The sequence below is a fragment of the Camelus bactrianus genome, chromosome 24, assembly GCF_048773025.1.
Source record: "Camelus bactrianus isolate YW-2024 breed Bactrian camel chromosome 24, ASM4877302v1, whole genome shotgun sequence".
Lineage (NCBI taxonomy): Eukaryota > Metazoa > Chordata > Mammalia > Artiodactyla > Camelidae > Camelus > Camelus bactrianus.
Window position 1 is genome coordinate 10492501 of NC_133562.1, and position 25867 is coordinate 10518367.

The 25867-nt window shown below is 38.6% G+C and overlaps 1 protein-coding gene across 6 annotated transcripts in view; it reads right to left on the minus strand.

Annotated features, from left to right (window-relative positions):
• The window catches only part of ZNF521 (zinc finger protein 521), a 262751-nt gene that overhangs the window by 106626 nt on the left and 130258 nt on the right, over positions 1 to 25867 (minus strand). For 5 of the 6 annotated variants that reach the window (XM_074352186.1, XM_074352184.1, XM_074352183.1 and 2 more), the window contains one exon: positions 16053 to 16137. In XM_074352186.1, the coding sequence (XP_074208287.1) occupies positions 16053 to 16137 (85 nt within the window). The remainder of the gene's footprint in view (positions 1 to 16052; positions 16138 to 25867) is intronic. The other variant, XM_074352181.1, reaches the window with a different exon arrangement.

Consider the following 25867-nt stretch of genomic DNA (forward strand, 5'->3'; position numbering starts at 1 on the left):
GGGTTTGTCTCCTAGACGATGCACGCTAGCTGGCCCTGTAGGTTAGGGTCAGATCCTCAAGCCTGGATTTCCTCATCTGTCTGCTGGGAAGAGTGACACAACCTCACGTCACAGCTCCAGGAATAAATGGCTGAGGTCTATTCAAGTGCAGTTATTTAGTGCACTCAAGACACGTCTGTTTTGGTTTTTACCAAAAACCAACCAACCACAGACCCTGTGAGATGTATTTCTTACAACTTACACTTCAGCACGTGATCATTTATCAATTCACTGCCAGTAACGAGGAGGAATTTGGTCTGAGGTGGTACCACATAGCGCTTCACAAGCCAGTTGTTGGTGCAGTGATGTGTGTGTGTGTGTGTTTGTGTTTTAAATTTAGGAAAATCATGTTTCACGTACAGAACTGTCCTGGAATTTTGAGTGTACAAGTTTGTTATTCTGAGCCATTTGATTAAATTTAACCACAGGAAACTCTTCCAAGTCTTAATGAAGCAGCAATTACATCTAAAAAGGGAGCCAAGCCAAGAAACATCCTTTTCCAGTATCTCTCTTTCAAACATCAGACTCCAATATAAGCTCCATGGCTTTCATTTCACTTTTAAACTCTCTCTCTAAGCTGCTGGAAACACGTTGAACACAAGACAGAGAGTGGTGCCCCAGCAGGTCTTTGGTGAAAAAGGTTGGCAGTGAGTCTACACACAGACATGTACACACACATACACACACACACACACTTAAATACACAAAGAAAACTACAAAAATTTCTTTTAAAGAAAGGCCATTAAAATTAGGAAACTAGTTACTGACAAAATTTGAATTAAAATTCAGAAATCAGCCATCTAATTTAAGACCTTTGACATGAATGTACTTTAAATTTTAGTTAATAACATAACGTGATAGTTCAACATATAGGTTAGGTAAAACAGACCTTTAAAGTTAAAATTACCTTTTCATTAAGAAATAAAAGCTTTTTTCTTTTGGCCTCTAAACAAACCCACACAACTAGGAAGATTAAAATTTTTTTCTTCAAAGACACACAGACTTGCACACAATTTTACTGAATGTGTTATCGCTAAATTTAAGCTGTTTCAGTAACTGAGGAAGTTACAGTTAACCGAAACAGCCTGGACACAGAATGCAATCTTTTCCTACTGCCAGGTTTCCAACATCACATCTATCCCACGCAATGGTGCACTTCAGTGTAGTAACGCAAGGATCCTAGGATGCAGGAGACATGGAAATAATGTCAGAAGCAATTCTTCACATTTGGATCTTACCACATTAAGTGCAAATCGTGAACTTAAACATGAAAATGCAATTTGCTCCTTCTAAAGTATACGTTTTTATCTCTTGCCAAAAAAAATCCCCACATTCATTTCCAACGCCTCAAGGTAAAGGGGACAGCATCTATCATGAGTGTGGAGACTGTCTGAAGGATTTAGAAGCAATCTTTTCATAATGCTTCTTTGGGTGAGGAAGTGGAGTTATGAGTTGCTCAAAATTCATAAAGATTATTAAGTTTACATCCTCACAGAAGACTTGCCACCGCTGTATCCCTCAACGAGGCTGTCAGCATCCCTGCCCAGCTCTGCTGAGAACAGGTCTCAGTTTCAGGACATTCATCCATTTTGTGGCATTAGTGCTCCAGCAAACAAGTGTATAAGGTGAAGATTCTGTCCCATTCAGACATCAAACCAACAAACCAAACCAAAACACAGCAAAAACAAATTGCTTCCAGTGGAACAAGTATACAACATCGTCCCTGAATTTGGGCCCTCGTCTATCAATATCCTTGCTCGGAAGGGATTTTAAAAGGGAAGTAAGGTTTTACTTCAGCATGTTGACTCCAGATTATCAGCCTTTGTGTCTGTGCCTGCTGGGCTATTTGAATGATTAGCCTGTCCCTCAGTGCCCTCAGCTCTGACCGGCCGGGCACCCATGGCCGTGACCCCTCGCTTACGGTGAGGAAGCTTCCTAAACAGCAGTAAGCTTCCCTGCTTGATGAATTCCAGCCTCACAGCTCATCGAAACTGAGCCTATGGGCTTCATGGCTTTGCTTCTTACTCTCCGCATAGGTCTACGGGAAGTTATGAAACATATTTTTCTAGTCCTCCCAGGAGCAAGGCCAGGTTCACAGTCTGACCTCAGACACACAGCAGTCCTGCAAAAGCCAGACAGCCTGATAGAACTGAGTATCAGAGCTCTCTGCCTGGCCTAACGCAAACCATGACATGCAGCACGGAGCAGGGTGCTTATGGGAGATGACAAGACATGGATCAGTGGGAGAAGTGTAACGGGCTTACTCACATGAAAATATCACAGGCACACAGCTCCTTTTCAACAAGCTGCCCACCTCAGGCGAGGGCACAATGTTCTTCTGAAACTAACCACTTACAATTTACAAAGGAGCTGCCTAACCAGATCTTTTGATCAGATGAAGTTACAGGATTCTGGACACACCCAGAGATTCTTCCTTCCCATCATGTCAGCATCCACCCCCCCGGGAATGACTTTAAACAAACATACAAAAACCTCTATCTATGCGTCAGATGCCTTAGATGTGTGAGGAACGATCCCAGGAACAGGGCAGGCTCCTGTGAAAGGCTGTCACAGACTAATTAAGGACACTGCTGCTGAAAAAGGGAGGCTGACCCTGCAGTCTTATTTACACAATTTCCAGCCAGAGGGCTGTGAAGTGGAGCCCCAGTGGGGGCATTTCTATCTGAAACCCAAGGGCACCTGCATTAAGGAAACTGGTGTAAATGAATCCCTTTGCTCAGTGACAGAAGACAAGACACCAATACTTCAATTATCTTGGTATGGAATCTATGTGCCGACCCTCCTGGATTCTGCATAACAAGACACAGTTAGCTCTTATATTATTATTATTATTATTATTATTATTATTATTATTATTATTATTATTATTATTATTATTATTATTAATTTGCACTTCCCCACACGTTCAATTAGAAGGAGGACATTTTGCAGCAAGAACGATGAAGCTTTTTAGACAGAAGGTGGTGATTCAAGAATTGCAAAACTTCAGCTTTCAAAAATAGCCGAAGTGACCTCTTGCAGTAGTCTGACCACTCTGCAGCAAGCAGGAGGCAACCCCTGTGAAGAGCGAATTCTGGCAAAGTTCTCTCTTCACAGATGATGCACAGCTTAAGCTATAATGAGTTTTTGGGTTACAAATGCTGAACGCATTAATATTCCTTGATGATAATTATCACAGTATAAGCACCTTTCCCAATGTGAGTAGCATAAAGCAACTGAAGCAGCATTTTTACTACATTTGAAACAAGCTGGAAAATGGGATTTTCTACTCTTGTAACCTGGGGTCAACATACAACAAGCAACGCATATTAAACACACCTGCATATGAACCCCGTGTCACTCTCCTGCCCTTCTGCTTCCTATATATATACCTAAAAAGCTATCTCCTTTATCCTTTCTTCATTATGAAATTCTTGATCTGAACCATACATGCGATACACATAGCTCGAAAAAGAAATGCACCCCCCCAATCATATGAATCCTATGTATCTTCTTATGTGAATACAAATAGTAAATAAGATCCATAAGCCATGCTTTACAGATGAGATGTGTCTCGGTGCAGTTTGAATGAATACTGTGGTCACTGGCTGCATATAAAACAGGATGAAAATTAGAATCAAGGAAACAAGCTCCTAGAAGAACCAAATGCATTACATACAAAACTACCAGCCTTTATCTTTGCACTTTCAAAATGAATAATACTATTAAACGCTGAAAGCGTCACATGTGAATTCCAAGCCCCCAACATGATGACAGCCGCGATGTCAGCATAGGATTTACTGGCAATATTTTCACCAAGGATCCTACAAACCAAATTTCATTCCATATTAAAAGGACAATTGTTATTTGGATAATAACTCTCAAATACTGTAAGAAAAAAAAGGGTAAGGATGATCCATTTTGCATTACATCAGTGTGCATGCGACCTGTCTGATAGTCAGTGTTTGCCTTGGCATACCCACACTGATTGTGGCGAAGATTTCACTGACTATACCCCAATTTGACTTGAGAATATGCTCTGAATAAACTATAAATTGATTTTCCCTCGTCCCTTTTTCTTCCTTTGCCTCTATTCAGTGAAAAAGAAAAAAATGTCTCTTACAAAGCTCAACTGATACTGGGATGGCTTAAAATCATTACAACGCAGGAGTCTCCTTTTTTACAAACAGGCTATAATGTCATTTTAAGACTCTATGTAAATAATCCCAACAGCACTTTGACTTAACAGTGACAAAATGAAAGCCAGTTCAAACCCTCAGTCCGAAGACTGAATTGATTTAGGTGTTTCATAGATGTGAATCTGCTGAACTCATTTGAACCATGTTACCGACACTTCATTTAGATAATATGCCACGCTACCACTGCTTCAGGTTCTGTAACATCATTTTTACTTATGTGCTGCGAAAATGTCTTCAAATCCCATTTGAATAGATGGCAGGGTTATGAGGGAACCTTTACTAAATATTTAACAGCACTATCGGCTTATTAAATACTATAACGTGGGAGCCATGAAAGCATGATATACAGTGCTTGCCTTTTTTTCTAAAACTCAACGCTTCTGCTCGTTTTGAACACTCTGCAAGCCCATTCATCAGTAGAACTGATGCATTTTAAAAAGTCCTCATTTACTAGCAGATAAATGTGGTTAGAGAACCTTTTTAGTGTAGAAATGACTGGAAACCAATTTGGTTTTACTGTTCAAAATCTGCTTTACTCTGACCTAGGAAAGAAAAGAAAAAATCCTCACAAAACATTTAAAAGGCCATTTTGAAAGATCAGGCAAAAGCTAAAGGAACACAGTTTGAAATAAAATGGGGAGTATTTGTGGTTCACAGGAACATACATACACCAAAACAAGGTAGCAGGTTTACACACAGCTGATAAAGTACATGTGCTCATCAAACCTGGAAACAGTATCTCAAACACACATCACATAATGACATTACCCATTGAGATGCTGCTTTTGACCATGACATTGTTGGCAGGTAATTTCATTTGCAATTACTCATAATTGCATTTTTAAAAAAAATGGGTTGATACAATCTTTGCCTATAGGCTGTTAAGACGAGTTTAACTAAAACTATGCTAAAAAAAAGTTAATCAGAAATTTTGTAGCCTGTTCCAGTGGGTAGAAAGTAGGAATCCTCTCTGAAAAAAATATTTCTATTCACAAAGAGATACACTACAGCCTGTTTTAAAGAACACTCCCTTTGCACTGAAGGCCTACAGCCTAGCGTTTATCCTGTAAACACTGTAACAATGATTACCCGTCCTCCCCTCTCTTCTCAGTGGAGACTCTTGCTTTTGAAAATGTTTTGTGGTGACTTACTAAATTCAGGCTATTTCAATCAGTATTACTGCACATTAAAAATTAATTGCATTACTGAGTGGATTAAGGTTTAAATTTCAATTCTACAGTATGTGCACTAGAAATGACAGCTAAAAATCAATGCTCTCTGGCCCCCAATCGGAAGTGTGTACACATGAATAGCGCGGGGCTGGCGTCACTGGCCAAGCAGTTCTAAAAGACTTGATAGTTCAATTGAAGGTGTGTCAGCTCTAATTCTAGATCTTAGTTTGAAAGCTGCACATCAGCCCAGCCTTAGAAAAAGAAAGACAGAGCAACAGCTGCCCTAACGATCTGGAAAACCAAATGGACACAGGTATTAAAATATGACCAAAAAAAAGGGATGAATAGTCACCTAAAATTCACATATAATTATCCCCAGGCTCAAACATTATTCATAACTCTGTTTCATAAAAACACAGGATCCTTGTTCTATTTTTATTAGTTACTGCGTGACAGCAGTTGATTGGAAGCAGGAAATAGGTTATTTTGTAAAGAGATATTACTAACATTTACAATATTCTTAATGACTTTATTCTGTGTTTTAAGGAAGCCCAAGAAGATACGGAAAATACAAATCTTCTCCTTAAACAGCGATCCTGTTTAAGTTCCCTTGGTAAATTATTAAATCTCTTTGGGGGAAGGGGCAAATGAGTTGATCATCCTGACGAAAAATTTAGAACATCTACACGAAACGTGAGAAAAGAAAAGGGTCACTTTTACTAACAGTAAATTTGTTCTTCTAAGAAGATGAGGATGAGGAATATTACAAAGTCCACAGAGGACAGGAGTGTCCATAAAGGCCCCCAGGCCACCCAGGGTATCCGGGTTTGGAACTGAATGGTGATTGGTATGTGCCTAAGAGAAAACAGGCTGCCTACAATGTTCCTTAAGATCCCCTCTGTGTCACACCGGTGGCCAAGAGCAAGTTCGGCAGCAAGAGAGTAAAGAAGATGGGAAGTAATAATAACAATAAAAAGAATAATCTGGTGCAAATGGACCCCAAGGTGTAGTAGTCATCCCTGTGCAACAATCACCCTTCACTGCAATTTACTGATGTTGCTTCATTACAATACAGCATGTAAAGGGGGGGGGACGGACAGCGCGCACAGCTGAAAGCTATGGGGCTCGAAGCGGCACACGCCACCCTCGCGGGCACTGCTGGGGTAGCCGCGTCAGACTGTACAACAGAGAAATGACCTGTAAAAAAATTAAATAGAGGTGGATCATGCGTACAGCAGGGTGGTACATGGGACAGGGGTTGGGGGAAGGATCAAAGTGAGCAGGGAAAGGTGTTTCCTTAGTGAACTATTAAAGGCATTTTGAATTAATCGAAATTAAAACATCCTCGGAAGAGGTAACAACTTGTGGCTTTGTTAAAAGGAAAAGGTAAAGGACATGATGTTTCCTGTTTGGGAAAGAGGAATCGGCTCTCTTGTTCCCTATTCTGACTCTCCATAAAATGAATTTAAACCATGTGGCTAGGTGAACTTTAACAATGCACATTCAGGTGACTGTTAGTGCAAAGGGGGCACGATTTGTTCTTCCAATTTCTTGGCTCCTGTGGTTGAAAGTCTTACTTTTCAGTCGGTGCCCAGAAGACGCTGAAGCAATGTGTTCAGGGGAAAAGAGAGATTCTTTCCTCACCAAGGATCATTGAGTGTGTCATTGGTTAATTCTTGTTCTATGCTCCTCATTAGCATGACTCTCAAGTTTCTGGTTATCATATCCGAAATATTAAGACATAATAACTACGAAGGTGCAGATAATTGGATATTAACCAGAACATACTTGACTGGGCAGGAGGTAGGGCCCTGCTTAAACTAATCCTGAAATATATTAATCACCAATTAATGAAAGGGTTTCAAATTCATTTTCTATTATAGAACACCTCCGAGTACCTCAGCTTTTTCTAACAAAATGACTTGGAATAACAGGGTAGGGACAAGGAATACGGCCATCTGATGATGCTTGAATTAATTCCTCACAGCCTGTTGTGTCAGGTAATCGTGAAAACTACAGGTAGAGCCTTGATTACATTTACAAAGCCTGATGGGAAGAAGAGGGGACACATTTCAGTGTTCAGTGCAGCCTTGGTTTAAATTCCAAATTGACTCCTTTCAATGGCAGAGCCGTAGAGAAATATTTCACCAGAGAGCCGTCACAACATTATCTGAGTCTCTCAGCCTAGACACAGAGCTCTAGCCCTCCCACCCACCAGATGTCCTCTTAGAACAGAACACCAATTAGTGGGAGCCAGGGAGGTCCAGCAAAGGCATGCGCTGCGCAGAGTAAACAGGAAGTAGTAAGAAGCAGATGACTATATGAGGGGATAAAAACCTTGACTAAGCGGTGGTTGAAAGTCACCACCACTTGGATGGAAATAAACTAATGCTGAGAAAAGGAAACAGAAGAAAGAAAAAAAAAAAAAAAACTGGAGGAGGAGCATGCAGGGAAGGAAAGTCAGATTTCTGCACAATCCATGTGGCTGGGACGTGTCACACGTGTTCTCTCAGTTTGGTTATAAAAGCCCCCACTAAGCTCTCTAGAAAAACGTCTGGGCCTGTTTCACCGACTTAGGGAAACGGCTAACAAAAATGCCAATTCATCTTTTCAAAAATTTCTAAGTACGCTATTTCTCAAAGAGATTCTGATATCTTTTCCTACTTAAAAGCAGGTGGCTCCCAGACTCTCTGAAAAAGACTTACACGTTTATGTCAGGGAAAACAAGGCATTTGGATGAATGCAACGTGTGCAAGGGAGGGAAACGGTGCCGTCTCTCAATTTTTCCTGCCTTTATTCACTTCTTGGGATGAAAACAGTAAGAGAACTCCTGTTATCTCAGTTTTTTTTTTTTTTAATTCTGTGGTTTGTTGAATTTAATTTTAATAATTCTTAAATAAGCACTCACGGCAGATGAACCGAGATAGGCAGGCAAGTAGGCCCTTTTATCAACAATTTTGCCATAGAAACACACAAACATTTCAATGGCTCTTCATTAGCAAACAAATCAACAAGTGATATTTTAATGCATGACTTTATTCCATCTCTGCGGGGACTGCAGTTGAGTGTGATGTACAGTACAGAGAAAGGAATCATCAGCCACAGTGTCCCAGGGCTCCCTCCATTGAGGACTTCGCAGCCTCTGCTTAAAGAGTGCATTTAATTGACTGATAGACAGTAGCTTCTTTGTTCAGCGAAGACAGAAGACAGCGAAGTAATGGCAGCTTGAAAATCGTACCATCTACAGGGTCTCCTGAGACTAGTAACAGGGGGATATGTGTCAGGAATAAATAAATAATCTAATTATTAAGCCACTTCCTGTCAAGTTAACTCCAATTTGTTGGCTTTTGAAGGCAACAAAACGAGGCATTTTTCCTCATTATGCTTCTCTTTTTATACCAGTGGTAATCACAGGCGGATTAAAGGGTGCCTGATTGGTTTTTTTGTCAAGGAACTGAGAAGCAGCCAACAGTACAGAAAAACAGAGTTGGGGTTAGAAGAAATTTCATGCTTGTCTCCTTTCCAGCTCCCTAACAGCCCACACGGCTGCCCCATACAGAGCTGCCAGCTGTACAGCAAATGTGTACCCCTCCAACTGAGGCCTACCGGGCCACAGGCGCCATCCTGAGAGCTGTGAGATACCTTGCAATCTTGGCAGGTAGCTACTGCTGTCATAGGCATAATTCTAAAGGTGACCTAGGAAGCCTCATCAGCTCACCAAATGCAACAATCTGAGCAGCTAAAGTTCAACACCCACTCTCCATCTTGGCTCTCTTTCCTTTGTTTACGGCTCTGAATGGCCCCGCAACCAGGAAATAACCTATGGAAATAGGTCATCAGAGGCCTTTTCTTTCTCTGTGTCTGAACCGATCCTGTGGAAATAGGTCACGACGCATATGTGTATCTGGCCCGTGTGTCTGAGCGTGTGTGGGTGTGTGCATGAGTGTATGTGGGTGTGGGGGTGTGTGTGTGCGTGTGTGTATGTGTGCAGGGGTCGATCTTATTACTGATGGCAGAAGACTCTCCCTGTCCTCCATTCTGAAATGTTTTGCAAACGTCACACAGAAACAGATACCCACCTTTGATAATCAACATAGCAAACAGTGAGTGGGAACAGGATACGCTTGGGGCAGATTCTACAGCAAGTCAAAGGAGAGGACAAAACCAGGGCCAGAAGCCCCACCAGCGGGTCTCAGACAGCCACGTGGAACTTTCCATCTGGCACAGACTGCGCCCAGAGTCTCTGTACGGAGCCTAGGAAGGAAGGCTGGCGTCCTGTACCACATTCTTCTGAGGTCTCTTTTAGGACAGTGTGTTCTAAAACGTAACAAGAAACTGCATCCTCCATCTGTCTTTGGTGGGCTGGGTCAACACCCTCAGCCTCACAGAAAATTAACATCACAAGAAATGGCTAAGAGGCTTTCTATGGGGGCCTGTAAACTCCGCTGCCAGTAGTTTTCACTCTTGTAAATCAAAGCTGCGAGACACAGGCCAAAACACAAAACAGGGGTAAACCTCCTGCTTTTTCTTTTAATAGCTTAACACTGAAATTAAAAGAGAGGCGCCAAGATTTTCTTTAAAAGTAGCTTCAGAAATAAGAACCCCCAAAAATCAAGATGAGCTCTTGAAAATTGTGTCTTATTCCAAAAAAGATGGGGTTTTTTTGTTTGTTTTTTTATTTTTTAAAAAGGTCTTTCTGCTCTTATACTAAATTGTCTTTGTTTTCAGGGAGGCTGGTCGTGGAGGAGGCTTGACAAGTTCCTGTGTCCCCTCTTTGCACTTGGTAAACGCTGCAGCTATGTTCTATTTATGCCCGCGTATGTCCTTTCTGAATACATCTTGAATTTTTGTTAAATTGCGCAGATAATTAAACCCTCCTCATATTTACAGTCTGCTTCATTGGTACCATGAATTCTGTTTTCAGTTACTGTCTGCAAATTCCCTCTCTGAACAATTTCATATGAAGCAATAACACTTCATTTTACGTAAGTTTTATCAGATGTCCCCATACAGAGCTGCCAGCTGTACAGCAAATGTGTGGTTCTCAAACTGAGGCCTACCAGGCCACAGGCGCCATCCTGAGATCTGTAAGGCACCTTGCTGTCATTGGCAAGCTTTCCCTGCTATCACTGTGACCATCCCTTCACACTGCACACAACTTAAAATCATCTGATTATTAGAATTTGTGGCCCACACTCCATTTTATCCTTTATTTAATCTATCCCCAGATCACACATTTGTTTAAATGTTTTGGCTGGTTTACAAATCATGCAGCCATCTGCACAGTAGGTGTGACACCATTTTTTAGACAAAAGTTACGTGGCAAACAAAGATAAAGTCATTTGAAATGCTTTGGTGTTTGTTATTCTGCCTGGTTCACTTGGACCAACTCTAAGAAATAAATAGAATTATCTGTGTAAATCGATGAACATCTATGAAAAACAACACCCAGCAGAACGCCGAGCTTGCCCCATTACCTACGTTAATATCATGACAGCTGAGGAGAGATGACCTGGCCCACTTCTCATCGCTCCTGTACAGATGGCTATTAAAGAGAAAGTATCCCTTTCGTATGGTCCATGTAGAAGCCCTTTATGGGCTTTTCAAATAAGCCGGCATTGCCCACATGAGGGTAGCTTTCTGTTACCATTAAACTGCCCAGATTTCATCTTTTTTAATCCAGCTCTTGATGAAATAAGCCAGTATTTCATGATATTTAACACCAAATGCTTGTTTCTTAATTCCCTGAGTTTTGTAAGCAATCAACTGAAGATGACTTTAAGAAAATTCACTAGTTCTCTCATTTAGAATTCACGTAAACGCCAAAGAACCTAAGGACTTTGAGTTTCTTGGGGCAGTGCAGGTGGACACATATACGCATTACTGTAGATTCATTTCTATTCGTTTCTTTAAAGCGGCCAACGAAGGCTGAGAGTTTAAGGGCAACATGGCCCTTTATCTTCCTATGCAGAGATCCATCTCTTTGGCTATTTCCCCTTCAGACATATAAAATCCCAAACAGCTACGACCTCAAAACACTGGTTTTAGTCTATTCTAAAGCAAGAGCACTCAAGCTGAAATGTTGCAGAGGTGATGCTGTATGTCACAAAACTGTAATGAAGATGAGTCACAGAGCACACTGTCCACTAAAGAAACGGAAGGAAAAGAATGCCATTTGTGACCTTGGGCATCAAACAAATTGCAGAACATATGAATGTCACTTAACACAAGAACAGACTAAAATTTCACCACACTGTACAAAACTGATCTATGCATTCTTTTTGTCCTCATATCAGTGATTTGTATCACATGTAACAACACATAGGGTAGCTATCTTTCCACATGCACTGAGGAAGGCTTGAATATTTTCATGATCTTTTAAAAATTGTAACTATCTATAAAACACTGAGTATTAGAGATCTGAATAAAAATAGTCAATATCTTTGCATCAGTGTTTTCATATTAGCTGTCATTTATAGTCCCAAATTCTAGCTTTGCTTTTCTAAAAGAGAAATACATTTGTTTCCCCCAAATGCTCTAAGCATCACCCTTGATCCATCTGGGACACATTTGTTAGTGACTCTTTGTGGATTTTCCTATACTCTGCCACCTTAGATACAACTCTGCCATTACAACACTGGTCTTTCTGATCAGATTAAAAATAGGAAAAAAATAAAACGTATTAGGTAATCATTTCCAAGACATTTTGTACAACAATTCTTGGGTTAATGATTGATACTCATTTCTTTCATATTCTCCATCTGAGAACCTTGAAAGGGAGTGTCAGAAACGGCCATGGCTCTACCCTGACCGCTCGTCCTCCAAAGTCCATGACTGTAAGTGATCAGTTCCAAGGATAATGGTATTTCTCCCCTTTGATCATTTCTTTGTCAAGCTGACTGGCCTTCGATGGTGAGCGTACTGCTGGTTGTCTACCACCAGCCGCTCGCAATTTGCTCACTGTGTTTCATGAGACAGTTGTTTGTGGCTGTTTGGAACACATTGCTCTCTTTGGGGATTTATGAGCTAGTTGCAATGCCAACCTCTGTAGTGATCGAAATTTCTTTCTAACTAAAATAGATAATTAGAGGCTGGTAATTATTGGTCAAGAATTATCAGAGTGAAAAAATTAAGCTTCTCATAAATAGTTCTTGGCAGTGTCATCTCTTTATATTATCGCATGCCTAACAGCCCTTTATTCAGAGCACTTACAAATTTACTCTACTGCTGGTGAGCCTCATAATTTTATATGAGGCAATCCCTTTGCTGGGTTAAACACATTTACATTCTCTGGTTTCATCACTATTTGTGCTAATCCATATCAAATAATAATAATAACAGAAGTCTCAAAGAGGAAGAAAATAATAAATATTTACTGTGCTGAACGAAAGAGGTGAGTGAATAATGAATTAAACGAATAATACACCATGACTTCTTTCTGTCTCCGCAGGTCAAAAGCCAACGTAAACTATGTGCAAGGAACAAAGGAAGACAAGAAAAAATTTCTCATCTGTACAGACTTTAAAAGAGGGAAATCTTTCCCCCAGGAAAGCTGTTAAAATGTTTTGTAGTTCTTTTGTGTGTGTGTGTGTGTATAAAGAAGAGAAACCTCTAAACAGTCACTGGTCTCATTTCTTACTAAAACTGTGTCAAAATGTGATCGAGAGAGAGGTTTTCTTTTTTTCCTTAACAGACATAAGTCAAATCCCAAATGAATGCACTTTGAGTAATTATTCCTGCAACTCAAACCATGTGTCCACACCCAGCTGCAGAACGGCACTTAGGCAGAGCAACTCCAGTGTGTACCTGGTAGAAACACGGATGGTTTTCCTTTCACGAATGTCCCTGGCAGGTAGCCTGAGACCAGCACGTCCCGAAAGAAGCATGGAGGTTGCCTGACATTGAAATTGCATGAAAATGTGTGTGCTACCTAGAAGCAAATGCAAATGACTTGGTTAAAGAAGGAATTTAAAGTTACACCTTACTGGGTCATCTGCAGACCTTGTTTTCCATCAGGTGACATAATTCTTCCTCCAGACTGATTGAAATGGAAAACAAAATCCGTAAAAGCACGACATACCCTCTTAACAAAAAGAGTAAGAGGCTTTTCAGAGAGCCTCTAATCCCTCTTCTCTGCTAAATGTCTAGTTGAGATTATTTTTTGATTAGACAAAAAACATACACAGAGACACAACCTAAAAACACCTACCCTCGATGGAGGTATTTTAGCCAACAAAATAATGCTGCCTGCCTCATTTGAAAAACTAAGCATCACACTGGGATTTTAAAAAGGGATATCTTAGCCTCTGTGACATCCTCCCGTTACAGATTCTCTCTCTCTAACAGCACGGATGAAGTGGGAGGACTTGGGCGCACGGTCAACAGATGTAACAATTAGATGGATACTATGTATTTGTTTAGGTCTCAAGCGCAAGGGAATTGCGTATTTTGTTATTAAAAAATAGCATGAATATTAAACAACTAGGCCCTCTGTGACAAGGAACAGAACGTGCTTCTCTGATGGAAGGTGAATTGTTAAACGCTCGGATCCCAAGAGGAGGTGCATGTCATATTAATCCACCATAAGGTAGAAGGGGAAGGCTTTGGGGAAGCCCTAATGATGCAAGGGATATCAAGAGAAATACAAAGGAGAAGGTATAAAGCAATTTAAAAAAAAGGACCAGGGCAAACCAATGAATGTCTTGGACAAATGATACTGAAATCGGAAAATCAAAAATTCCTCTCATGCCAGACATTTCATTCAGATTCTACGTGTGCAAAAGAACATTAATACTGTGGTGAAAATATATTCCGTTTGTTCTTCTGGGCCCTGAGATAAATAGTAAGTCCAGAGCCGAAAATATGTTTACAAAGAATAAAACTAATCAGAAGCATGACCCACAGCGTTGCACTAAATTCTCCGTAAGCTGCAAACTTCCAAGAAATATTTTCACGAAAGCCCATGGAAAACTGTAGCACAATGCAGAATCGTGAATGACTGTCTCCAGTAAACTCTACTCAAGAAATAGAGATGGAAAATATTGACATTTATTATTTGACAAGAAGATTTCTTTTTTTGAACCTACACCCCCCTCTCACCTCCTAAAAAATCCATTTTAAAAATTTATATAGAGTATTCTTTTGGAATCGAACATAGAAGGGAAACTAGGAAAAATACTTGACTCTCTCTTACATGTTGCCATTATCTTCTCCACCGGAAAGCTTGTCAATGCTATTCAGGTGCATTTAAGAATATGCTATTTAAGGTATAAGAAAATCGCTAATAATATTAGTACTTAAATCTGGAAAACATAGCGATAAAGTGATCAATATTTTAGCTGTTATGCCTATGTTCCATTTCACATAATTAAGCACTTAAGTCTTTTATAAACCATAATCCTCCTAAAAGACCATCATTTGAAAACTGTAAGGCGAGTCCTATTGAAAACTATTAATCAATCTTCTGACACCCTTTTGAATTCACCTACACTGGTATCTACAAGAGCATCAGAAGTTCTGTTCCGGTTGGCTTTAATGATGGGTAGCAACATTTGGAGCAGCCCTGCCACTGCACGTTCTCAGGATGCTGCTGACCAGTGTATGACAGAACTTGTTTACCCCTGAAAATAACTTCAGAGTCTAAAATGTTGAATCGTCATTCTTGTCTTAGAGTTTGATAGTAGGAGACCACAAGGTCAATCAGACTTTTAAACTATTATATCACAATTATTTACAGCATTATAAAGACCCGTGAAAGGAGGATGAAATAAAACCCTCATAGTGTAAAAACACGAATAAGTAACAAAAATAGTATAAAGTAACAGCAATTGTCACTTTACTAGTAGAAAAAGATCTGCTTGATAAAGTTTAATTGGCTGGTAAAATTCTTAGTGTTATTACTAAGTGCTTATCAAATTAAAAACATAGGAGGTAACCCCAGAGGAATTAAGGGATAATGGGACAATGTGAGTAAGTGAAAAAATGATCCTTTTAGTTGTAGCTCACGTAAGAAATGCAAAATCCCTGAAAACACTGGCCTAGAATGACTTCAGAGATCTTTACCCAACCCGCTTTATAAAGATTTGGTGGGGAATAAAAAATGATTACTGAATTCTTTCCATGATCTTTATGATCACGATTATTTCCAGGCTGTTGAAACCATATATACAAAACTATTTTACGGCAATTTAAATTATTTATGTTTCCCTATCACAAAAACTCACCACTTTAGATTTTGATACAAAGATGCTTAAGCAACACACAGCAGTGCCATTACCATAATAACTCCTGAAATTAAAACCTGTCTAAAACTCTATGGAAAGCTAACATCCAGTTCATTAACCATTCCTGTTAGTTTTCAATAATGCAAAAATGATTAGAAGTTTAATTTGTTAATCACCTGTGTTTTGACTGGCAGTAGATATATAATCCTCTGCAGAAGTCTAAACTGGCCCTTGCAGAAAATAAACCGTGCTAACGCCTTACCCCGCCTAATAATAGTAATAAAAAAATCAATCATGCCTAGGTAAATCATTGATGGCTGAACAATTAATTCATCTTTAACTCTGTTTAATTATATAAGCATTGATGTACACAAGGAGGAGAAAAATCTATCTGTAAGAAGGTTTAGAGCGTCACTCACCAATCATGTGATTTGCAACATGCACCTGAATATCCCATTCATTGTAGAAAACCATCTGACACTTGATGCACTGATAGGTCTTCTTCTGAGAAAACAAGTAATAACAGAATTACTTAAGACACATGCACTTTTTACTGTTTTCTTCAAAAAAACAAAACAAAACAAAAAAAACACCCAACTCTACCTACTCACAGCATTTTCTTGAGACCCTAGTCTTACATGTGTTGTTAACTAAGCTTCTGCGGGGGCCACCTGGGCAAAGTTCTCTGAGCTTCTTACTATGACGTTATGGCTTGATCTCAACACTACACTTAGTTGCAAACAGCTGGAAAAAAAGGAAGGCACATAATTATGGCATGATATGTTTAAAGATGCCTAAACTCAAACACAGAAGTTGGTATCAAAAAAATACCTGTAGCACCTGGCTGAGTTTCAGAAGCCGAGGTCTTTGAAGATCAGGTATACTATCATTCTGACCAACAGAACTGTGATGTTGTGTCTAAGTATCCTTAAGCAAAATGGCCAGTAAGTTAAGATTCACAGAATCCAGCTAAGAAATTTCGAGATGATAATTTTTAGCTGAAGAATGAAATTTAGATGTAGTACTAGCATTTAAATACATATTTTCTCCTATAAAGAAACTGTATCATATTGAACATTCTAACACCATTTTATCATTTTACACGAAAGTCCTGTCAAGCGAATACGGCAGGATTTATTATAATTCTTGTATCATAAATAAAGAAACTGAGGTCCAAGGAAGTAGAAAAATTTGCCTAACATCACAGAGCCTTACAGCTGGGAAGAGAAAGCAGCTCTCCTGATTCTAAATGCGAGGCTCTCTGATAAACGCAACCTTTATGATTTCACATCTTTGCTATTGTGTCCCCCCCATGGTTCAGTACCTATTAGAGAAACTCAATAAATAACGTGTTGGTTCCGTTTTCTAGCACACAGTTATATAAAAGCCTTTATGATGAAACTTGGTTTTTACAATTAAAAACCACCTTGGAAAACAAAATAAACCATTATGAAATAATCCATCTGAAACTCTCCCAAATGTGAGAAAATGACATTTCTAAAATCATACCAATGATTATTCGTTAAGGCATTCTCACAGAATTACCGTTTCATCAGCAGTCCTATGAAGTTGTTTTACTAATGGTAACGACAGAAAACATCAGTCTAAACGACAACTAATTTTAAAGAACTCAACAACATCAAAGTTAAGCACAAAAATTTAGCGGCCCTTCCTTAGTGATTGAAATGATAAACGCTGTTAATGTAAAATTTTCTTATTGTCACTTAATGTAGTATTTGATTCTGCAGCAGAGGTTGTAAAACACAGAGGTGCAGATAGAAGCTTTCCACGTCGTCTGACGGGCTCTGTACATTAGGCACGTTGTGAATGGAGTGTGCTGGGTCTAAATCTTAACACAGACTTGAAACACCCTGACAATCACCAAGGAAGATTTACTGTGCCGAGCTGTTTACAAGATGCTTTTGATGGTGACATATAGAGCAACATGTGTTGCGTAAATAACGTCTATCCCCTTTTTCACAATATTTCCCTTTAGAACTAGTTAGAAAATATTTCTTACTCCCAGATGACCTACATTATATATTGTTTATTAGCATACTTCTAGCATTATTCCTGATATGTGACCTTGCTGAAAAACAAAGAAACATAAACTTAATGGCTAGTCTTTTCTCTTGTTAGCACAGTAAAACATACACTATGTCGAAAACTGTCTCCAAAAATGATGACTGATGAATATGCTGGCAGAATATACTAGGACTTTTTTTTCCCCTGGTCTAATAATAAAGAATAAAATCACTTGACAAGCCGAAATAATAAAACACCAGCGCTTACTATTGCCTTCAAAATGAACTGACACATTTGAAGATCTATGTATTTAAGTTTTCTTTTATCATTGAAAGAAAACGCTTTTGTCACTACTGAAAATTTGAATACTAATTCTACTCTTAAGGCAGCATCTAAAATGTTACTTTCTATTCTTATTACCAAAGTCATATTCTTATCTGCAAGCTGCTAAATTTGGGGCTAGACGGAGTAAGAATTTAATGTGATCAAAAACAAAATACCATGGTCCTAAAATGCTGTGGCTTAAACTTCACCTTGCCACACTTCTCACATTTCCCAAACACGAAGCAGTGATACACAGATTGGGATATGTTATGGCTTTCTTTTTAAATCCATGGTACAAAATTCATTTTTACCCTCAAATGAGTTTTTTTTTAAAGTAATTTAAAATGGCCTTTATAACATTTCTTCTTATAATTATAGGCTCTTAGCAAAATATTTGGAAGACCCCTGCCCGCCGGTCCCTCTCTTGCACACCATCTTTAAGTAAAGACATAAAGACATAACCTCTGAACAGCGTTAGCCTGGGGGCAGGGTGGCGGGGCTCATTCCCTTGGAGGTAAATCCATCCCAGCTCTGTACAGCTGAGTTTATGAAGGAATTCTTCCTCATTCTAGGCTCAACTCTGCTTTTCCGATACTTTCACCCATTGGTTGTAACCTTAGGCTCTGCAGCTGTAAAGAACTGGTTGAATTTCTTGTCTAATATGACAGTTACATTAACCCTTTTGCAGACTTTCACCATCCTCGTTTTGAGCAACTTTCACCATCCTCGTTAGTTTCTTCCAAGTCAATCTTTTAATAAATAGAACTCCCAATTAAAGCTCAGTACTCCAGGGGTGCCCTGACCTGTGCGGAGCCTGGGAGGACTGTCACCTCCCTTAGGACAATGACTTCCATTTATACAGAAGACAACAACAACAAAAAAAAAGTCAAGTGAGATCATTTCTTTTAAAAGTAGATAAAAGTGGAAACAGAACTTCCATTGTTTGGGCCCCAGATTGGCCTTTATCAACGCTTAAGTTGTCAATTTACTTGAAATGCTAATTTAGTACAATTTTTAAAAGAGACTTTTTTTCATTAGCCTTTTTTAATGTGCTACTTGGGAGTGGGGTTGTCATTTCCTGATTGTTCTCTTTTGTTTTCTGATACTGATAGATGTAATTATCAAGGATACAACTTTTTCCTAGCACCTCATTATTTTTGATTGATTTTGAGAACAATTTAAATGTGCCTTTTTGACATTCTTGTTTTCAGTTATACTCTGGTTAAGGTACTCAGAGACTTTCAGAAAAGAGCATCTCATAAATTAAAAAAAGAGATTAGGATCTCTAATAATGTTACACTTTAAAAAAACCCACATTATTCTGATTAACGCCCCTCCTCCCATCTACATTCCATTAGGACTTAGGCTTCACATTTAGCCTCAACAAATTAAAAAAAATTCTACTTTGTAGTTGTAATTGCTTTGATTTTTTTTTTAAAAACAAAACCCTGAGTATAAAACAAAGTCAGTAAGTCCACAGTAATCCTCAAAAACAGAAAAGGAGTAAGATCTCAGTTGCCACCACTGAAGTGACTGTTACTTCATCTCTTGTTTCGAAAATTGGTAATTAAAGACTCAGAAGCATCATGATTTTTTTAGGAGGAAATGTAGTTCATGCCTATTTGATGAGGGGAAGCTCTTCCTTAACAAAGACTGACAGAAAGGGAGGACAAATTTAGAAATTCATCATTTTGCAGTGAAAATAAAATGGTCCATGGTAATCACTAATGGATGCTAAAAACTATTAGGAGAAAGGTTATTCTGAGATACACGATTTTCATCCTTTGAGAACAGCAAAGAGAAAGCTTTACAGTGACTTCTCTGGTGGTAATCACGGTAACCAGACTATTAGCTTACGGTTACTAGCAATGGGCAGTAGGTGTCTCTCAATGGGATACAATATGAAGTACAACAATACATCATAATAAAGTATTCTTATCCAAAATGTCTACCCGGATCTAATGAAGCCTTTAGATGGAATATTCCAATTTTCAGGAAATGTTGGAATAGAAGGACAAGTGTTGCTTGGAGGGAAAAAAATAAGTTACACAAATCCAGAATAGTCTTCAAAACAAATCAAGAATATTCTTGACCTGCTATCTTCAAAAAGTTAATGTTGTAAAGGGAAAAAAACTGAAGAGATTGTTCTCAAACGAAAGAGAGAAAAAAGACAACTAATAAATGCAGTGTGATGTAAATGTAACGTGTGGATTCTGATTTGGGGGAGAAAACAGCTATAAAAAGGTTTTTGAGGAAATTGGGGAAATCTGGATCTCAGCTGGTCATTAGACGATACTGGGGAATTACTACTGCAAACGTTCTCAGATGTAATAATGGTATGGTGGTCACATGGGCAAACAGCCTTTCTGTTAGGAGATGCATGCTGAATATTTAGGTGAGAAATGGCATGATGTTAGCAATTTACTTCCAAAAGATCCAGAAAAAAAATATAGTCATATATAGGTAAAGCAAATATGGCTAAATGTTAACAATTATTAAATCTAGGTGCACACTTGAATATTTTTGTAATAAAAAGAGGAAAATAAATTAGGGTAATTCATAATATGTACTTTTGTTAATATTAAATGTAACCTGTTAATCCCATCCCCTCTGTTCATTTTACACTCCCACATTTGTTGCACACCAAAAATAATTTGTGCTTAGTTGTTATACATAGCTTTGCAAACATTTTTGTATTTATTGGAGGGAGCTTTCTGTTTGTTTGTTTGGTTGGTTTTTTTAAACAAATCTAATGTATAAACCCTAAGAGGGCAGGAATCATTGCTTATATCCATTTCTGTAATAATGTAGTAACAGTTTCTTATAGTTGCATCATTCTTTACAGTCTATAAAGAATTCATATGCGTGAAACTCACTTTCAACAAAACTGTGAGAGGAGATAAAAGAGGGGTTATTATCCTCATTCACGGATTAATTAAATGACTCATCTCAAGTCTTGAGGGTTGAGAATACCATAACCAAGGCCGATAGTCTACCCTGCCTCCCACCCACTGGGTTTTAACACAGTTTAAATTCTGATCATTCGCAGGCAAATTCACAATTCCATTTTAGGTGCATATTGAAAGAAGGCTCTCCTGAGACTGCTCAGTGCTTCGGCCTTTAACGATGCCAGCGGTGGTCTGAGACTAGCTGGAGGAACTGCTTCCAGCTGCCTCCACCGTGGGCTCCTGATCCCAGAGCCTGGACTGAGATCCACAGGACAGAAACAGGACAGAACTGGCTCCCCAGAGCCCCTCAGTCTGCTCCAAGCTTTTCTTTTGCTCTCAGTATCTTGAAGTTCTATGTCACATTTTCAACTGTATATTTAAGTTTCTTTGTCCTGCTCAATACTGAAAGAACAATTTCAACCTGAGTGCATGTGTTACCTCCAATTCTAAAAAGTTTCAGTGATCATCTCTTCAGTTTTTATGTGTCTCTCACCCACTCTCCACTCACTTCTACTGGAACTCCTGTCAGACATAGGTTGGAGCCTCCCAAACAATCCATGTATTTTAACCATTTTTTTTCATGAGTATTTAAAAATTCAGTTTGTCCCCTATGTTCTGATCTAGGTGATTTCCCCTGCCCTCTAACAAACCATTGGTTCTCTCTTCACTGGCGTCCAGCCTAGAGTTTATCCTATCAGAGCTTTTATTTCAATGACTATTTGTTATTACTAATGTTTCTAATTTTAAATACAAGTGCACTTAAAATAAATTTCTTCTTGGATTTGCTCCATAATTTGTCACTCTTTTCGTCAAAGCATACTTTCATTTATCTTTCTAAGCTTCTAAACACACTTATTTCAAAGTCTTTGTGAGAATTTCACATAATTAATTTCTTCTGGAGTGGAATCTTGGTCTCATAGCAGTTGGGTTTGGTTTTGTTTGTTTGCTTTACTAGCATGAATCTAATGAATCATTGACAGATTATGGAATCTTGGTTTGAAGCCCATTTGTAGTGAAAGGTTTTTTTTCTACATACTCATTCCTCCCTTTCCAGTAGTTTTGCCATTGCTTCTTCTAGGCCATCCCAGGCTACAAGACCAGGCTCGTCTCACAGGGCACTTCCTGTGTATCTGCTGTGCCACCGGGAAGGAGGAGACATTGCGAGTTGAATCACAGGGCCAGCACATGGCATATTCAGTGTTAAGTGACAAACTGTATCTGTCTTCCTATCCTTCACACTCTCCAACTAAAAAGCCCTAGATCCACGAATTGATCAACAGAATCTTTGTTTCTAGTTTCCCATCAGGAGCAATGAAGTTTCTACCCAAGCCCTGCTTTAAGTAGAGGGTCTGGCTTTGTCCCATAGATAATCAGAATCCTAGTAACCACTTTTCATTTCTGGAATAGAGTCCAGCAGACCCTCTGGCTTCAACTCTGATAACCACTTGGTTTTTACATTTTGGTTCCTGGATCTCAAAGATGGAGAGTTGTTTTGAACTTGACGAAATCCATTTGGGTTTCTCCTTTCTATTTTGTCCATCATTGCTATATGATTGGAGCATCATGGAATGAAGTTACAAGAGCCGTCTGTCAAGGACACCCCACTGCCACCAGGCTCCTCTACTTCACCAACCCCAAATTTTGGCAGTGACTCAGTCAGGACCCCCTGAAATTAAGACGTGCACAGTGATGCTATAAAATATCCATTCCGCATATACCCAGCAGTCTTGGTAGGAAAGCAACTTTAGAATCTCTTTTCTGCAATTAGTTACTAGGCAGTGGCTTCATCATTCAGCTGTGTGACAAATCATTTAATGACCCTGAGTCTTAGTTTCCTTCCCTGTAAATTAAAAATAATAAACTTACATTTAGAGTTGATGTGAGAAGCAAGTAAGAACTATATAAAAGTGCTTAGTACCATGCCTACCCTGTAGCATGTCTGCATTAAATAGCAACTACCTTTATTACTCTTTACTTGACAGGTTATTATGGGGGCAGAATGGAATACCCTGTGAGCTGTACGGCACAACAAAGTTGCTTATCAAGATTATTTCTCACTCTTTTATGTGGACTTTAAAATCATATTGAAATTTCTTTAAACTACAATCCACTAACTTAGATTGTATGGCAATTAGCAAGGGTTAAACAAATGTTTATTAAATAAAGCTTCAAAAATCAATGGCGTAAAGAATGTCACAAGTTGGTGAAAAGGTCGCGGGGTGGGAAGGAAGAAGAAAGTAGAGCATGTAAAAAGGTTCAAGCTTGTTTGGGGGGAAAAAAGCTGTTTTCAAGGACTATAGCAATATCTATTACATTTCCAAGAACAAATGTGTTAACTACACATGAGATGTATATTTAAGATCAGTGGCACCTTTACTTGGCAGTATTTAGTTGGCAAGCAAATGGATATTATATGTGAGTGAAAATAATGAACCTACAGCTTTCCACAAATACTTAATACTTCAGATATTTTACTAATTTAGTTTGGTTATTTTCCAAGTAATTCTGAATTTGTGTGAAAGTCACTGAAGGGAGAGGGAAAAAAATGGGTGAAATGAAATAAAAGCTACCAGTGATGAAAACCTCACCCAAATAATTCACTAAAAAATGCCAGTGTGTATATGTCCATGAATAACTGAAAAATTGTGCTGAACACTGGAATTTGACACAACATTGTAAAATGATTATAAATCAATAAAAAATGTAAAAAAAAAAATGCCAGTGTCAATTTTCTATTGTGTGTTCCCACGGTGGTTGAAAGGAAGACACACTGTCTTACAGGTGTCATTCGTGTCCAGAGATTAAAGACTACGTAGCACTCTACACAATGTCTGGCATGTGCTAAAACACTCAGGAACCGAGAGATACTACGCATGCCTCCTAAAATCAAGGAGGAAAGAGCTCACACAAAGATTAAACTGCTACAACTATTTTGCTTACATAACATGGTAAAGCACTTCAGGACCGAGTGCCAGAGGTGTTGGCACAGAAAAGACAGTGAGGATGTACCGCATAGGGACAGATGAATATGGTCTACAGAAGTCAGGAAAAGAGAAGAAAAGAGGGAGAGAAAAGACCTGATCTGAAGTCCAAAATGGAAATAACTTCCTTGAGCTCAAAACCAAGTTACAAAGTGTCTACTACATGCCAGGCAAGTCACAGTCTGGTGGGGGTATTTGGCAGAATGAGGAAGGTGATTCAGAATAGAAGACGGGCTAAAGAAGATTGTTCTGGAAAGGAAGAAGAAAGAGACAAAAATCTAGTCAGAAAGAATTGGAAAAAGATTTTTGTTTTAAATGACTAAAGTTGCCATTTTTTTCTTTTAATTATAGACCAATTTTGCACAGGCCTATATGGTATAAGAAAAGAAAAATATTTATTTAAGCAGATTTATTTTTACAAATAAAATCCAAAACTCCATGAAGATATAAATATAAGCTACCATTAACTGAAATCAAAGGGTTAAAAAAAAAAAAGCAAAGCCATTTTTTTTTCAACTTTTCTTGGGTTCTTTTTGAATATTAGATAAAAACAGCATCAAAATATCTTATTTTCAAAGGTTTACATTTAAATTGAATTGTCTCCTAACAAATTTCCCTCAGAATTTGTCTTTTATGTCCTTGAACTTGATGTTTAATATTAAAAACTAAATTTAAGGTCAAGTTTCCCTTGGTGAGAGATGCTTTATTAGGCTTCCTTATTCATCCCCAGTCCTCAGATTTCTCCTGATTCAGATACTGGAGTCTCTTCCAAGGGACCTGGCTTATCTGTCCTACTAGGAGAGCTTCATCTAGATGATCTCATTTAATGTGATGGATTCAGTTGCTGTTTACTTTTATGCCTTTGCAAATTCACCTGAACCAATTTCTTATTCTGTTGTCCGTAAAGTGAAGAGTCAATAAATTTTGTTTATTGACTGTCCAATGGACAATCGTAAGAGGCATCCCACATTCATCACCTTCATTCCTAAAGTACTACCTGGGACTTGCCTATTTCAGCCTATAAATTTCTCTTCCACCGTACATTGCACCAGAATTAGTAAACTGGAAGAGGCTAACACAGACTAAACTGATGCTGTAGTGGAAGTGAAAAAAAAAAAAGGTCACCAGTGTATGTGCTGATTCTTTTTGAGTTAGGACAGGGAATTTGCCCCAAGTTACCCAGGGCTTTCATGTTTTGCCAGTTCCTAGTATGAAGGGATTTATCACTCATAGCAGTTAACTTCCTGTACTGACTGTTTTGTAAACATTCATATCATTTCAAGAAACCTACGAAATTGGAAGTGGGTACATAGTAGTTTAAATAATGAGTCTTTTATAAACATAAATCTGAGGAGGAAAAGAAGAAATAAAAAATTGTGCCTTATACCAAACTAGGGTCTATTTTCCTCATCAGTTATTCCAACCATATACTGATTGTTTTCACCTTAAAAATCTGAAACTCCCTTTTGTCTCACTTTTGTTAAAATAAAGAGGTGTGGCTGGTAAACATTGGAGATAAACAGTGGGACAGATGAAGAAGTAGGAACATTAAGTACAATGCTGCAGCACCACTGAATTGTACCACGTGCCCATGGAGAGCCAATGACAAAGGTTGGTAATACAATTTGCCGTCCCATCATAGACCAGGGGAAAGTTCTGTGAGAGAGTAGAATATTTTAGAATCCATTAAGACATATTTTCTTAAGTACGTAGCTTTTGCCCTAAAAGCAAGTTGAGAATTTGTACAAGTGCTAGTACCGTCTACTAGAGACTCCTTGTAAATATCAAAGGCTGACACGGAGAGGAGTTTTATTTAACATTAAATCATAAAAGTTTCCTTTTGATTCCCTTATAATTCATTGCATGTTGTATCAGAATTATTTCGATAAAACTGGTTTATCTCTAAAGGGCTGTAGAGGAAGGGAGAGGGCTCTGTCTTCCCCATCTGGTATCTAT